Below are 16,612 nucleotides of genomic sequence, written 5' to 3' on the forward strand. Positions count from 1 at the left end.
ACTACGGAATTTCTGTAATCTTAAATAAATGTAGGACCACAGAACAAATCCCTCCTAGGTAACACCTATAATTAATTTTAAATGCTGTATATTTATCCTATATCTAGCCATCACATAAAAATATGAAGGAACTCAAACAAATTAACTTGAAGATCTTTGAATAGAGAGAAGTGTGACCAGAAGCTTGCCCTTCATGACAGAATGTAGAACTTAGGATCATTGTGATAACTCATCAGCCTGATTATTCAGTTAATTGCAGCTCTTTGTTATACATTCAGCTTCCACTGCAGCTGCTGAGTAAACATGCTTTCTGGTCTATCTTTGGGAAAGTTGATTCATTTCTTGTTTTTTCAGAAAAGGAACTTAACCTATTTTTGCAACATTAAACTATTTTGTTCTTAATGGACATTCACGCTGATTTGCTTACAAGTTTTTCTACTACATATTTGTTTAAAATATTGGGGACTGGAGAGATGGCTTATCAGTTAGAGCACTGGTTCTTGCAAAGGACCTGCCTTTGTACACAGTGTACATACATACTTACAGGTAAAACACGTGTGCACTTCAAATAATACATACATCTTTTTAAAAATTGGCGCATCTTATTATTACTGTTTGCCACCCTGTTTAAAATTGAAAACTGAACCCCCTCCACCAACTCTCTTTCATCCCCTTTGGCCTTCTTTCTTTTCCTGCTTAATTTGTTCATAACTGATATTGTCTCTTATTGAGACCTTTTATTGTCTTTACCCTTGCCCAAGGGAACTCTGTATTCCTAGCTTCTAGAACATTATCTGGGAACAGTGAGTACTGACTATTTGTTAAGTGAACAGATGGAGAAACAAGTATTCACTGTGGTTTAGATACCATGCGGTCTTTTGTAAGTTAGTTATGTTAATGCGGAAATAGACTTTAGAGGGTTAATTTGTCTAGTATTATTCACTTTATAAGCGGTAGAGCTGGAATTACAGGTCGAATCATACTGTGACAGGTCTACACTCTTGATTTCAGTGGCGATTCTATGATTTATTGAATTCTTTCTTTTTAAACAGGAAGAAGAGAATTTATCCAAAGATTAAAACTTGAAGCAACCTTAAATGTGCATGATGGCTGTGTAAGTAATGGTTAATTCTTAACAATAAATGGCTTTAATAATGTGTTTAAATGTCTGATGAAATGTCCTAATCCTCCTAGAGTGGATTCTAACTGACTTTTAAAAATGGGAAAATAGTAGGTGTGGTGGCGCATGCCTTTAATCCCAGCACTCAGGAGGCAGAGGCAGGCAGATCTCTGTGAGTTCGAGGCCAGCCTGGTCTACAGACTAAGTTCCAGGACAGCCAGGGATACACAAAGAAACCCTGTCTTGAAAAATAAGAAAAAAAAAAGAAAAGGGAGGGGGGGGAAATAAACAAGATATGGTGTGACACACAGTTCTAATCCTAGTACCTGGGAAGCCAACACAGGTGAATCTTTTGAGTTCTAGGCCAGCCAGGACTATATAGTGAGACCCAGTCTCGGGAAAAAAAAAAAAAAAGAAAGAAAGTAGAGGATGTGGGGGAGTTGGTGGGAGAGTAGGGAGAGAATAAAGGTTTTGAATTAAAGCATTCAAGTGTGTTGGTGCGTATTTGTAATCCCAGTACATGTGAGAAGAAGGCCCAAGAATCAGGAATTCAAGATCATCCTCAACTACATAGTGTTCAAGGCCACCCCGAGCTACATTGAGACCTTACACACACACACACACACACACACACACACACACACACACACACACACGAAAAAAATCAAAACAAAACACAAGTATATTTGACAAAATATTTTTTGAAAATTTCACACAGTATGTTTTGAACATATTCACGCACGCACGCACGCACGCACGCACGCACGCACGCACGCACGCACGCGTGCACACACTTATGCCCTGAAAGCTTATTTTTGAATTTAGAAAAATGTGTGCAAGGTTTCGTTTTGTTGTGTCTCAAGGCCAGGTGAGTTTTCTCCTTATGAGGCTTCTATTTCACTCACTTTCCTGAGTTGCTTTCATGAGAATTCTTACGACTCTCTTACCTCCAGAGCCTGTGCTTTCGTCTTTAGCTGTCACTAGAATTTCTGCATAGTGTTGAAATGCTTTTCTGCTAATACCATATTCTCTTTGTTTTTCTAACAACCTCATTGACTCACTTCATTGTGTCTTCTTAGCTGACTGGTTTACTCCTTTTTTTTTTTTTTTTTTTTTTAAGTTTTTCGAAACGGTTTCTCTGTGTAGCTTTGACGCCTGTCCTGGAACTCAATCTGTAGCCCAGGCTGGCCTCATGTTGAGGATGTCAGTGGTTATTTGTTATTGCTGAGGGCTCATTATATGGGTGTACTTTAATTCAACTATTCACCTACTGGTGGGCAGTATTTCTAACTAGAGACTATGAAGTTACCATGAAGCATTTGTGTATAGTTTTTGTTTGTTTTTATTATTTTTGATAGATACCTAGGAGTGGAATAAATGAATTGCAAGTATAGGTACATATTTGTTGCTTTTTTATTTATGTATTTATTTATTTTTGGACAAGTTCTTGATAGGTAGACCTGGCTGGCCTAGATCTTGCTATGTGACCTAGAGTGATCTATCGTTCCTTGGAGATCAGAGGCACTGGATCCCCCTAGAGCTGGGTCTTCTGGAAGAGCAGCAAGTGCTCTTAATGCCGGTCCTTCTTTCCAGCCATATTATTTCCTTTTTGAGGTTCCAAATTTTCTGGCCCGTTACTTACCTTTCTCTAAAAAATTTCTTAACGTTTCTTGGAGTTCTCCCAGAAACAAAATATTCTCAATTCTTGTTTATTGGAGACTGTCTTTATTTAGTCTTTAGTTTTGAAAGGGTGATTTTTATGGAGTACAGAATTCTTTGTAAATGTTTTATTTTTCCTCAACACTTTATATCATTCTACATTTCTTATTTATGTTATTTCTGAGAAGTCAGGTGACATTATTATCTTTTCCTCCATGGATAAGGTACCTCTTCTCTTCTAGCTTTTTTTCAGCATTGTTTCTTTATCTTTGATTTTCTTTATCTGGAAGGATACTCAAGTTATTTTTGATGTAAGAAACACAGTTCTCACCTCAAAACCCCAAGAGAGAGTTTATTCTAAAGCCAGATGTGAATGATGGTGGTCGAGGGACAGAGATTTAAGCAGCTCTAAATACCATGTTAAACACAGTAATGGTTTCTAAAAATTTTATAGTAACAGAACAAAGATATTTGTAAGTCAAGACACTTTAAAAAAATATATCAGTGGAAGAATTAGGTAGACAGACTCAGCAAAGTGGGGAAAGCGCTGTCTCAGATGCTGTCTACAGGTTTAGGTGTTATCTGATAATTTGTAGTTTGGGCCTTGGCGGAAGCTAGTGGTCTGCTAAGTGAATACGTTCCAAAAGGGTTCACCTGATAGTCAAGGATGCTAGGTCAGACACAGGTGAGCAAGAAAGGGAGCTGAGGATAGCCCAAGATAAATTGTAATTTATCAGCCTGGAACCTGTAGCATTCCAGCCTCTCCACACCACTTAGTTCTTATTAGTTAATCAGCCTTGTGTGGCCTCTTCCCAGGACTTAATTCACATACTTGAAGTTCTGTAGTTACTTGCTCTCCTCCATTTCCTCTGAGCACCCTGAATCTGTCTGTAGTTTGCGGATATTATTTTGAGGACAGTCTGTCATTACTGTTTCAAGTGTTTCTGCCCTTTCTCACTTTAGTCCTTTGGTATTCCCATAAACATGGATTATTTACTTTTTGTGTTTGTATCACAGTCCTTAGATATTCCGGTGGCTTTCCCCTCCCTCACTCTTGGACTTCGTTCTCTTGTAGGTTTTTTTTTTTTTTTTTTTTTCTTTTTCTTTTCTTTTTTTCTTTTTCTTTTCTTCTTCTTTTCTTTCTTTTTTTTTTTTTTTTTTTTTAGCGAGGGTTTTTTTTTTGTGTAGTTTTTGAGCCTGTCCTGGATCTCGCTGTGTAGCCCAGGCTGGACTCAAATTCACAGAGATCCGCCTGCCTCTGCCTTCCGAGTGCTAGGATTAAAAGCATGCGCCACCACCACCTGGCTTTTCTTTGTAGTTTTTAAGGTTTCTATGTATCAATCATTGAGGGCAGAGAGTTTCCTCAACTATGTCCAGTATGCTAATAAGCCTATCAAAGCCATTCTTCATTTCTATTAAACTGTTATTGACTCTAGCATTACTTTACTGTTCTCTTTTAGAATCCCCTCTCTACTTTAGATCACCCATTCTCTTATGTTGTCTGCTTTATTAATGCCTTTATCATGTTGTAATTCAAATTTTCCTACCTAGCCACGGTTTCCTGCAGAGGTTTCCATTCCTCTGCTCAAGTCAGGACTGCCTGGTGTCTTTGGACATAGTGGTAGTAGTTTATCTGGAGGATCCAAGAACAGTGGTTGACTTCTGCAGTTTCTTGAGCCTTTTAGGTTGTAACAGTGGTTCCCAGGACTCTGGTATGTGAACTTCAAGGACTGAAGTCAGATTTTCAGTCTGTGAAGTTTCCCTCATAGACAGTAGCTTTATTAGAGCTGTAAGTTTTGTAACACAGGTAAGTGAAAGATGGTTCACTCCTTTTTATGTCCAATTTACTTATGTTTCTTTTTTCTTTTCTTTTTAGGTTAATACAATCTGTTGGAATGACACTGGAGAATATATTTTATCTGGCTCTGATGACACCAAACTCGTTATTAGTAATCCGTACAGTAGAAAGGTGAAGTGCTTAAATGTGTATAATTTGATGATCAAAAAGAAGCTAGGAATGAGGAGATTGTAATCACAGGAGAGGCATTTGTACTAGAATATCCTCTTTATTAAAGTTAATTGTGTAATTTAGACATTGTTATATGTTGGTACTGCAGTTTCATTTGGAATATGTAAGATTTTTGCTTGTTTGTTTGTTTTTTTGAGACAGGGTCTTTCTATGTAGCTCTGGCTGGCCTGGAACTCACTATGTAGACCAGGCTGGCCTCAAACTCAGAGATCCTCCTGCCTCTGCCTCCTGAGTGTTGGGATTAAAGGTGTGCGCCACTATGCCCTGTTGGAATATTTAAGTTTTCACTTTATCCAAGTGGTTAATAGACAAATGATATCTCAGTAACATTGTTTGAACAAAAGAGGACATTGTGTTTTTGTCTTTTCACTAACATTAAGGTGTTTGAATGAGTGAATTTGCTTACTGTTGTTATTTATTTGTAGCATATTAGAAATAACTTTTTGAGGCCAGGTACACGCCTTTAATCCCAGCACTCAGGAGGCAGATATAGGAGGATCTCTGTGAGTTTGAGGCCAACCTGGTCTACAGAGCGAGATCCAGGACAGGCACCAAAACTACACAGATAACCCTGTCTCAAAAAACAAAACAAAACAAAAAAGGAATAACCTTTTGATAGCACAAACCTGCAATCCTAGCATCCAAAAGGTAGAGGCAGAAGGATCTAAAATTTATGACTAATCTAGGTTACAGTATCAAGACTGCCTCTAGGGGCTGGAGACATGGCTCAGTGGTTAAGAGCATTGGCAACTCTTCCAAAGGTCCTGATCTGATGCCCTCTTTTCTCATGCAGATAGAGCAGCAATAACTCTGCTCCCCATGGACTCACAGAATAGTTCAGTTTTTACTATTTGTGAAGCAAAGCACTCTCCAAATTCAAAGTTTTTTCATGTTTAAGAGCACTTCAGGCCGGGTGGTGGTGGCACACGCCTTTAATCCCAGCACTTGGGAGGCAGAGGCAGGCGGGTCTCTGTGAGTTCGAGGCCAGCCTGTCTCCAAAGCGAGTTCCAGGAAAGGCACAAAGCTACACAGAGAAACCCTGTCTCGAAAAACCAAAAAAAAAAAAAAAAAGAAAAAAAAAAAAAAAAAAGAGCATTTCAAAGGGCAAATATTCACAACAGAATTAATAGCATTCATTACTTAATTTGGATTACTCCAAAAGAGGCGGTAAAGGTTTGTTCAAACTTGTATATCATAACATTCTATTTCACGATTTAGGAACATCTCAAGTGTTTTAATTTTAAATATTTACAAGAAATATCAGAATTATTAAAGGAATTTTTAATAATTAAAATTTTTGTAGATGATAATGATTGTACACTATTGAGCTTCTCAGCATATTTAATATATTTAGTTATACCATTAATTTTATATTAAGAGATAAAACTTAAATTTTATAGATTATTTTATGTGTGTGAATATTTGGCTTGCATGCATGTTTGTGCTCCTCTTGCATACTTGTTTTCCATGGAGGTCAGAAGGTGTTAGATTCCCTGGAACTGGAGTTAAAGATGGTTGTGAACCACCGAGTGGGTTCTGGGGATTGACCATGGATCAGGAACAGCAGTGATCTTAACTTCTGAGCCATCTCTCTAGCCCCAGGATACAGCTTTTTAAAATAATAGTTTTTTGTTTGTTTGTTTTCTGTTTTTTATTTTATTTTTTTTATTTATTCTCTTTTTGTTTTGTTTTTAGACCAAGTCTCACTGTGTAGCACTGACTGGCCTAGAACTCGCTGTGTAGACCAGGCTGGTTTGGAACTCACAGAGCTTCACCTGCCTCTGCTTCCCCTATGTTGGGATAAAAGGTGTGTTCCACCACTTCCAGCTAAAAGTAAGTTTATCAGACTGGCACGAGGGAGGTAGAGGCAGGTAGATCTCTGAGTCCTAGGCCAACCTGGTCTACAGAGTGAGTTCCAGGACAGCCAGGGCTACACACAGAGAAACCCTGTCTCAAAAAATGAAAAGAAAAAAAAAAAGTAAGTTTATCATGTAGTTTATGAAGTAAATACTACCAGTTTCTATCTTTTGACTCCCAAAATATTGTGAACTTTTAAATTATGTTTTATTTTTCTTCCTTTTTCCATTTTTTTTCTGTGTGGGGTGAGGGGTATTGGTATGCATATTTGTATATGTATATTTTTGTATGTATATGGGTGCATATGTATGTAGGCATACATGCATGTGTGCATGTATACATGTAGAGGCCTGATGTTGGCATTAGGAGTCATCCTCGATCACTCTTAACTTTTTACATTGGGGCAGGATCTCTCAGTCAAGCCATAGCTGAGGTTATGGCTAGCCTGCTTGCGTTGTGGTTCCCTGGCTCTGCCTTCCAAGGCTGAAATTACAGATGGGCTGTTTGCACACTTGACATTCACGTGGTTTCTGGGGAATCCAGGTTCTGATTTTCAAACTTGTGTGGCTTTAACCCTGAGCCATTGCTGTAGCCTTATGTTCTATTTTTTTATCTTTTTTTAAAAATTATTTTATGTGTATAGATATTTTGCACACAAATATATCTTTGTATCACATATGTTCCTGGTGCTTGCAAGGCCAAAAGAGGGCATTGGATCCCTTGGAACTTCAAGTTACAGAGTTATAAGCTGTAGTGTGTGTGCAGGGAATTGAACTCTGATCTCTGGAAGAGCAATAAGTGTTCTTAATCTCTGAGCCATCTCTCCAGCCCTCACTCCTTTTAAAAATATTTATTTTTATTTTATGTGTGTTAGTGGTTTGCCTTCGTGTATGTATGTGTGTTACGTGCATGCTAGGTGTAGGAGGCCAGAAGAGAGCAGCAGATCCTCAGGGAACTGTAGTTCCTGATGGTTGTTAGCTGCCCTCTGGGTGCTGGGAGCCAAACTGGGTCCTCTGCAGAAGTGGCAAGCACCTTCACGCCGGCCTTCGATTTTTTAAGGACCTTGCCCCACCTTTGAAACACTGTGTAACCCAGGCTATCCTCAAACTCACAGTAATCCACCTGCCTCAGTGTACCAGCAGACTGAATTAAAGGTGTGGTCTATTCTACTTGGCTCTAGCCCTAGTTTTCTGCATTTGTCATTACCCAAATGACTCAGATGATTAACTTTAAAAGAAGGGTTTGTTTCGGCCTGTGGCTTTGGAGGTTTCAGCTCATGGTTCATTGGCTCTGTTGCTTTGGGTTTATGATTGGGCAGCATATCACAGCAGGAGTTTGTGATAGTCACACCACTGGCCTCTCTGGCAGGAAGTAAAGAGGAAGAAGATCCACACTAGGATCTTGCAGTGCTTTGTGGGTGTATACTCCCAGTGACCTCCCAGAGTTTCCACTTCCTCCTAAGTATTTCTACCCCTGGGGCCAGTCCTTTAAATAAATGGGCTACCACTCCCCACCCCATCCTCCCACCCCCAGCATCAGCATATTTAAGATCTAGACTATAGTGAATTTTTTCTGCAACTAACTTTAAAGCCTTTAAAGCAGTTTGTGAATTTGCAGTTTTAATTTTTATTCACTATATTATAATCTATCACTGATACTGGGGTTTGTGGTTGTTTTGTGTGTTGAGACAGTGTCTTGCTGTGTAGCACAGGCTGGCCTGGAATTGGCTCTGTAGCTAGCCTGAGTTTGAGCTCCCACTTCTGCTGGTCTGGAATTGGCTCTGTAGCTAACCTGAGTTTGAGCTCCCACTTCTGCCTCTGTTGCCCAGGAGCTGAGATGGAGGGTTTGCATCGATTCTGTGCTGTGGGTGTTATTCTTTGTGGTACTTGTTGAACATTTGCTCATGAGACATAAGCCAACTTCAGCACTGCATTGTCAGTTTCCCTTTTTGTTTTTTAAAGGCACAACAGAAACTTCTGTTCACCATATAGATACATCAGTTCATTAAGCTAGTCTTGTATTTTACTACTGTAAGTAATAAGTTAGTCATCTCACGGATTATTTCTTTTATTGCTAGAGGTATCGCTTTGGGATAAGTTCTTAGAAATAAACTTCCCTGGGCGTGGGGTTGACATGTAAATGGTTTTGTGCGTTTTTGATGAACTCTTGGACTTTGCTCTCATTTAGCTCACTCACAGGCCTGCTTCGAGAGGCTGATGTCATGCTTCTGTGTTGAACAAGAATTGGTTGTCTCAGTACAATTTCAGCTCCTTTATGAATAAAATTGAGCATTTTTTTCGTAATTTTAAGGATTGTCTGTTTATCTTTGGACTGTCTATTCAGGGTTTTTTGTTTTGTTTTTTAGGTCTTGGTTATTTTTCCTCTCAATTTTTAAGTACTAAGGAAAATCAGTTCTAAATCTGCAATGTATATTGCAAATATTAAGTACTGATATTAACCTTTACTTCTGTCACAGTAAGGAATTGGATGTTGGAACTTCTGCTGTATGCTCATTGTACCATTTTATTAATTCAATTTTTAGCCATTTTGATTCTTTGTCTTGAAAGAAAATGAATTAATCACCTAGTACATAATGTTTCAAAAGTCAGTCAAAGTAGTTCTTTCTTAGTTATTAAGAATTTATGACTGAGAGAGATAAATGATTTACATAAGGAGAAGTGTGCTGAAGTTGCTTTTCAGGGAATCACTCCAAGTGGTGATAATTTTGAACAAAAGAAAATTCGTGAGATTCTGATGCTTTTATAATTAGTTTGGAATCAAACACTAACCTTTCGTTGAGGATGTTAATGAGAATTTATTACCAGTTGTGATTATATTAAACATGAAAGTTTCTCACTAGGAAAAGAAATTACTTGCTATGAACTACATTTTTTGTATGTTTTAGGTTTTGACAACGATCCGTTCAGGGCATCGAGCAAATATATTTAGTGCAAAGTTTTTGCCCTGCACAGATGATAAGCAGATTGTGTCTTGCTCTGGAGATGGAGTCATATTCTATACTAATATCGAGCAAGATGCGGAAACCAACAGACAGTGCCAATTTACGTGCCATTATGGAACTACTTATGAGGTACAGTGCTGGGATTGCATGTGTAAATGTGTGCTTCTGTGTACGTGTATAGATGTGTCTGTGCATTTGTTTACACACGCATCTACATTTTTTGGTATAGAAATTATTGGAAGATTGTATTTCACCAAAGCACTTCTGAAAATTTATCATGGTAGATTTTGTGCATAAAGTTATAAAAGTAAGAATCAAGTATTAGTATTGTAAGATGAATTTGCAATTGCTTAAACAACCACGTCTTAAACAGGTACTAGTCCCCCTCTTGTGTATTTATTTCTTTATTTTTAAATTAATTTTAAGTTAGCATACAAAGATAATGTGTTTTATTGTGGCAGACCTTTAAAGATGCTCCTATTGCTTTACTACGTGGTTCTGCAGTAGGTTTTGTCCTCTGAAATGCACTGCCTTACAGAGATTCATTTCTGTCTTCCTCTCTGTGTAAGCTTATTTTGTGTTGCAGTAACACAATAAAATGAAAAAACTTTTTTGGCATAGGATCTCACTATGTAGCTCTTACAGGGATGAAACTCACTTTGTAGACCAGGTTGGCCCTGAACTCACAGAAATCCATCTGCTTCTGTCTCCCAGGTGCTATGATTAAAGGTGTTTAGTTTTTCTGGGGCTGATTTTTGTAAATTTTGTGTTGCTTTTTGTCTTGGTTAGGGTTTCTATTGCTGTGAAGAGACACCATGACCATGGCAACTTTTTATAAAGGAAAACATTAATTGGGATGGGATGGCTTGCTTACAGTTCATAGGTTCTATCCATTATCATCATGGTGGGCAGCATAGCGGCGTGCAGGCAGACATGGTGCTGGAGAAGTAGCTGAGAGCCCTATATTTGCAGGCAACAGCAAGTCAACTGAGACACTGGGCATTATCCCTAGCATAGGAAACTTCAAAGCCCACTGCCACAGTGACACACTTCCTCCAGCAAGGCCATACCCACTCCAACAAGGTCACACCTCCTAATAGCTCTATGAGCTTGTGGGGGACAATTACATTCAAACTACCATGTTTCACTCCCTGGCCCCCATAAGCTTTTTAACAATATTATAATACAAAATGCATTTAGTCCAACTTCAAAAGTCCCCATAGTCTATCACAGTCTCAACAATGTTTAAAAGTCCAGAGTTCAAAGTCTCTTCTGAGATTCATGCAATCTATTAACTATAATCACCTGTAAAATCAAAATCAAAAAGCAGATCACATACTTCCAGCATATAACTGCACAGGATATACATTACCATTCCAAAGCATAGGGAATGGAGCACAGTGAGGAAATACTGGACCAAAGCAAGACCGAAAACCAGCTAGGCAAACTCCAAACTCTGCATCTCCAGGTCTGATGTCGAAACGCTCTTCAGATCTCCACTCCTTTCAGCTTTGTTGACTGCAACATGCTTCTCTCTCTTGGGCTGCCTCCACTCCCTGTTAGCAGCTCTCCTCAGCAGGTGTCCCACGGCTCTAGCATCTCTAACACCTTGGATTCTCCAAGGCAATCCAGGCTTCACTTTCACAGCTTCACTCAATGGCCTCTCTACTAGGCCTTCATTCAGGGACACTCCTGACACAAGCCTGGCCTCAGCAGTTTTTCTTTGGCATGGAGGCAAATTCCAAAACCTATTTCTTCTGTCCTTAACTCTAAAACAAGAACCACATGGCTGAAGCTGCCAAGTTCTGCTGCTTACTGGAGCTGGATCATGGAACATAGCCCTTCCATTCAATTACATCTTCATCAGCTTTCTGTTCTTCACTGCCTAAGCTTGACTGTCCTTGAACTTGCTCTGTAGACCAGGCTGACCTCAAACTCAGAGATCCATCAGCCTCTGCTTGTGGAATGCTGGGATTAAAGGTGTGCATCACCACTCCCAGCTCTAAGCTTTTCTTTAGTTCTTTTTCACAAATTGGAAATTTAGCTGGATGGGATGGTCACCACTCCTTTATTCCATTTCTTAATCCATTTATCTCATTGAGCACAGAATTTAGCTCTATTCTGCTTCCTGGTGCCCCTTTTCTCAATCTGTACATTTTGTATTTTTCCTTGCTCAGCTTGTTCCTTTTCATTATAAATCTTCATTAGAGTTACTACTAATAACCACACGACAGAGTCTGTACTAGGCTGTTTTGAGATTTCTTCTGCCAACAGAAGTAATCAAAAATCTCTCACTTTAGCCTCAGGTGGACTCTTCAGACAAGGGCAAAAAGCAGCCACATTCTTTACCACAATATCACAAGAATGATATCTAGGCCATATATTAATATTATTCTCCTTTGTAACCTCTTGAGCCAGCACCCTGCAGTTCAAATAACTCTTTGCAACTTCGTTTTCCATGTTCCTATTAGTATGGCCCATTAAGCAGTGCTTAAAGCATTCCACACTGCTTTCCTAACCCAAAGAACTAAAGTCCATATTACTTGTCCATAATAAAAACTTTGTCAGGCCTATCACAGCAATAATACCCCACTCCTGGTACTAACTTTTGTCTTAGTTAGGGTTTCTGTCACTGTGAAGAGACACCATGACCATGACAACTCTTATAAAGGAAAACATAATTGGGATGTTTTGCTTACAGTTCAGAGGTTCAGTCCATTATCATCGTGGCAGGGAGCATGTGGTATGCAAGCTGAGTGGAGAAGTAGCTGAGAGTCTTACATCTTCCAGCTAACAGGAAGTCAACTGAGACACTGGGTGGTATCTTCATGTGTCCTCACTAAGTCTCTTACTAGGTCAGTGGCTAGACTGGACATAGGTTTCCTAATTGCTTTGAACTCCTAGTCTAGTCTTTGTCACAGGCATCACTTATAAATGTTTTAATAGTTCATATTGTGATTGCCTGAATGAAACTTGTTTTTCTAAACTAGTGAACCAGTTAGATGAAAGAATTAAATCAGTTGTATAAATAATACTTTAGGAAATATGTGCTCCTAAGAATTTGGTTTATAGACAGTAGTATGCAAAGAGAAAAATGACCCTTTTATTGAATGAAGTCATCAGAGCTGAGTTAGCAACAAGTTGCAATACATTTTACTGATAAAATGACTTTATAAGTAAATAATTCAACACTGCTAACTCATTGAGGTGATATAATAATCACATTTCTCACATATGTGAAATAAGTCAAAAGTCATATCTTCCTTGAAATATGCATTCCACTCATTTGTGTTAAGTGTGCTTTTTATAACTGACTTTCTGTCGTATATAAGTCTTATTATTTTGTGTTGTTTATAAACTTGTTCAATAAAAGCAAAGAAATATCAATACTTGAAGTTTTAGAGAAACAGACAACACAATTTTTTAAATCTGAAAATCAGCTAAAATGAATCTTTCTAGGCTCAAATTCAAGTGTTTATGGGTCTGTGAGCCTTATGGGTTTACCTTTTCCACTTCTATAACCTTTATACATGCTCTGAATGAGGGTTCCTTCCTCTGTCTTTTAAGTCACCAGTCTTCAAAACGTTTTTTTCTGTTTGACTTTTTCCATTATCTTGTGGTCTTTTCTGACAGATACATTTTTGCCTCCCTCTTTGACTCATAATGACTCTTATAGTTATTTTGGCTCCATATGGCAAATTCAGAAAAATCTTCCCACTTCAATGTCTTCAATTTAACCACACTTCTAAAGTTGTTCAAAGTTTATGATTTTGGAAAATCATATATGAAATTATATTAATATAATTTCAAATAATCATTTTACAAGGCTGCTGTATGTCTGTGTATTCTGTGTTTTAAATCATGCTTTGGATAAGTCATAGATAATGACTTACATGGATAGTTTTGTTGCGTTTACCTTCATGGATATATCAAACAGTAGCATTGTATTTCTAAGACCCCTGTTCAGTTCTTCAGTGGTGTTTCTTACACTTTGTCTCATCTTCAGATTATGACTGTCCAAATGACCCTTACACCTTCCTGTCCTGTGGGGAAGATGGAACTGTTCGGTGGTTTGACACACGCATCAAAACTAGCTGCACAAAAGAAGACTGCAAAGATGTAAGAGTCCAAGTTCTCTACCAGTGACTTAGAAAAACCAATTATGACTCAATGAGATACCTTTGGCGATCATTCTATTTTGCTAAAATTTTTAATCACAAAATTCTTTCATTTCCATGTTAATGAGGTTGAGAAACTTCTATTTCAGTTGTCCATTAAGATACACTTTTATGGGGTAGAGAGATGACTCGATCCGTAAAGCACTTGTTATGCAGAGCATAAGGACCCAAGTTTTAAACCCGAGAGCCGTGGCAGTGTGCATCTGTAATCCTACTGTAGGTAGATCACTGGAGCTTATTAGTCAGCCGCCCTAACTGAAGGATGAGTGTCAGGGTTAGTGAGAGAGTGTCTCAAAGAATTAGGTATAGAGAAATTGAGGACGCCCCCTGACATTGACCTCTGGTCTCTGTACCCATACTCACTCATGTGCATGCATGCACCTCCCCCACACCCTCCCCCACAAAATATATGTGACAATTTGTCTAGTTTTATAAAAACCTGGAGAGTTTATCTCATTTAATAAGTAGACAGTTTGGCTTACCAAAACAGCAGTGATTAAAAGTGTGTAAAAATTTAGTATCTTTCCCTCCGTCTTTTAAAATAAGAAATTTTTTGTTTGTTTAAAAAAAATAATCAAATTTAGCTCACATCCCAAAAAGTGTTTACTTATTATTATTTTATGAATTAATAATATTTGAAACATATAAAAGGCCTAACCCAGCTGGTGGTGACCCATGCCTTTAATCCCAGCACTTGGGAGACAGAGACAGACAGATCTCTGTGAGTTAGAGGCCAGCCTGGTCTACAGAGCGAGGTCCAGGACTGCCAGGGACACACAGAGAAACCCTGTCTCAAACAAAAAACAAACAAACAAAAAAGCAAAGAAGAAGCAAACACACCAACAAAAAGGCCTGAAAAAATGTCTTTTGGCCCTAGACAGCTTCTTCCAAGAGTTTTATCTGTTATCAGTTATGAAGAGTACAGTAGATGTTTACTGAATCACTGAAGTAGTTAATGAAATAAGAAATATTATTCACTTTATTTTTACTGAAAAGCAGCAAAAGCAGAACAAAACCTAGAATCATTATTAGTCACGTTGAATACTTAACTAACTAAACCAGTGAACCTACAGTAACCACAAAAAATGATATACATTTGAAACTGATGAAGCAGAAAACAAAAAGTAGAAACAATTTTTTTTGAGTGTTTGTTTTTGTTTTTCAAGACAGGGTTTCTCTGTGTAACCCTGGTTGTCCTGGAATTCACTCTATAGATCAGGCTGGCCTAGAACTCAGAGATCTATCTGCCGCTGTCTCCCAAGTGCTGAGATTAAAGGTGTGTGCCACTGACTGGCATAGAAACAGACATTTTAAACACAAAATTTTAATCTGTTTTATGTTATGTAACACATATAAACACACACACACACATTGAATGGAAAGGTTAAATATGTTTAAAATACTGGGTGTTTAGGGTTCAGAGATGAGGCTCAGTGGTAGCCAGCATGCCAAAGGCCGTGTTTGAACCTCAGTATTGAGGAAAATGTGTATCTATAATATCTTCATATACACATTTTATATACATTTTCCCAAATTAAAAGGCTATATTTAACACTGTGGAGTGTACCCCTTAAGAATAAAAACTACTGGGGAGAGAGAACCCCCTCTCCCTGAAGAGTGGCCTGGAGGGTGGGGATCAGATAGACTACCTGAGATGTTCTGCAGACTCAGGGCAGTAAACACCGTGAGTGCTGGGACCTGTGAGCTCTACTGGAAGAAACAGGACCAGACCAGGCCTGGTTCTAGGCATTCAGGTGAGAAGAGCAGGAGGATTGAACAGTGGGGGCTTCAGGTACACAGGTGAAGGGCAAGAGGGAAGCCACAGAGCTCCTTGCTTCCTCCTCCTTCTCATTTGTCATTTTCTGCTTATGCAGCCTAATCCCTGAGTCGTCCTGCTTGAAGAGGTAGCAGAAAGCCTGTCACCTTGGTACTTGCCCTTACCTTGACATAATTACTCTGCCTTTCCATATGTGGCAAGCAAGCTCATGCTGGTTAGTGTGGGCAAGGGCAATGACCCTGACTTCCTCCATGAAGTCCCCTCACTCTGTCCTAGGTCACAGGCTATATACATACTTATATACATATATCAGGTTCTTTGAGAACATTTGCTATCTCTATTTCTTAGTAAATGGTGGGCACTAAAACTCATTATTCCAAATGCTTTTAAACCATGTATTAGTCCACACTTTAGGAGGGTGCAGGTGTCCTTTTCTAGGTAATGTCCTCATAATAATACAAGGGTTAAGAAGTGGAAGAATTATTTCCTTAGTAAAGCTTATTATGTGTGTAGTTGGAAAGTATAAAGAAAACCCAATGACTACAGAATAATTCCTAACTACCAAGATGTTCAACTTATGGAATTGGTAAATATATGTGATAGGAATAATATTGTAAGGTTTCCTGTTGGCTAAATATGCTAGAAGTGAATTTTCACAGTCTTAAAAAATAAATGACAAGAAAACCATATTGTTGTGCTTTCCCTTTGTGTTTTTGCTCACTGAATTAGAATGTCTGAGGTTATTGTAAGGTTATCATCTTATAGTTAGAGGGAAAATGTTTTACATGTGGAGTATCCACTTCTGTGTCTCTCTGTGTAACTGGTCTCATGCCTGTCTTTGTAGGATATTTTAATCAACTGCCGGCGTGCTGCCACGTCTGTGGCCATTTGTCCCCCAGTACCGTATTACCTCGCTGTGGGTTGTTCTGATAGCTCAGTACGGATTTATGACCGGCGGATGCTGGGCACGAGAGCTACAGGTGAAGAAATATTTGGCAAAATTTGGGGCCAATCAAAGAAATGTTTATGA

The 16,612-nt window shown here is 38.6% G+C and overlaps 1 protein-coding gene across 4 annotated transcripts in view; it reads left to right on the forward strand.

The window, feature by feature from the left end:
* Positions 1 to 16,612, forward strand: part of Dcaf6 (DDB1 and CUL4 associated factor 6) — a 115,113-nt gene that overhangs the window by 20,125 nt on the left and 78,376 nt on the right. For all 4 annotated transcript variants that reach the window (XM_028864384.2, XM_028864385.2, XM_028864386.2 and 1 more), the window contains exons 2-6: positions 1,053 to 1,114; positions 4,656 to 4,748; positions 9,571 to 9,778; positions 13,634 to 13,746; positions 16,427 to 16,562. In XM_028864384.2, coding sequence (XP_028720217.1) covers positions 1,053 to 1,114; positions 4,656 to 4,748; positions 9,571 to 9,778; positions 13,634 to 13,746; positions 16,427 to 16,562 — 612 coding nt within the window. The remainder of the gene's footprint in view (positions 1 to 1,052; positions 1,115 to 4,655; positions 4,749 to 9,570; positions 9,779 to 13,633; positions 13,747 to 16,426; positions 16,563 to 16,612) is intronic.

This window comes from Peromyscus leucopus, chromosome 15, assembly GCF_004664715.2.
Source record: "Peromyscus leucopus breed LL Stock chromosome 15, UCI_PerLeu_2.1, whole genome shotgun sequence".
Taxonomy (NCBI): domain Eukaryota; kingdom Metazoa; phylum Chordata; class Mammalia; order Rodentia; family Cricetidae; genus Peromyscus; species Peromyscus leucopus.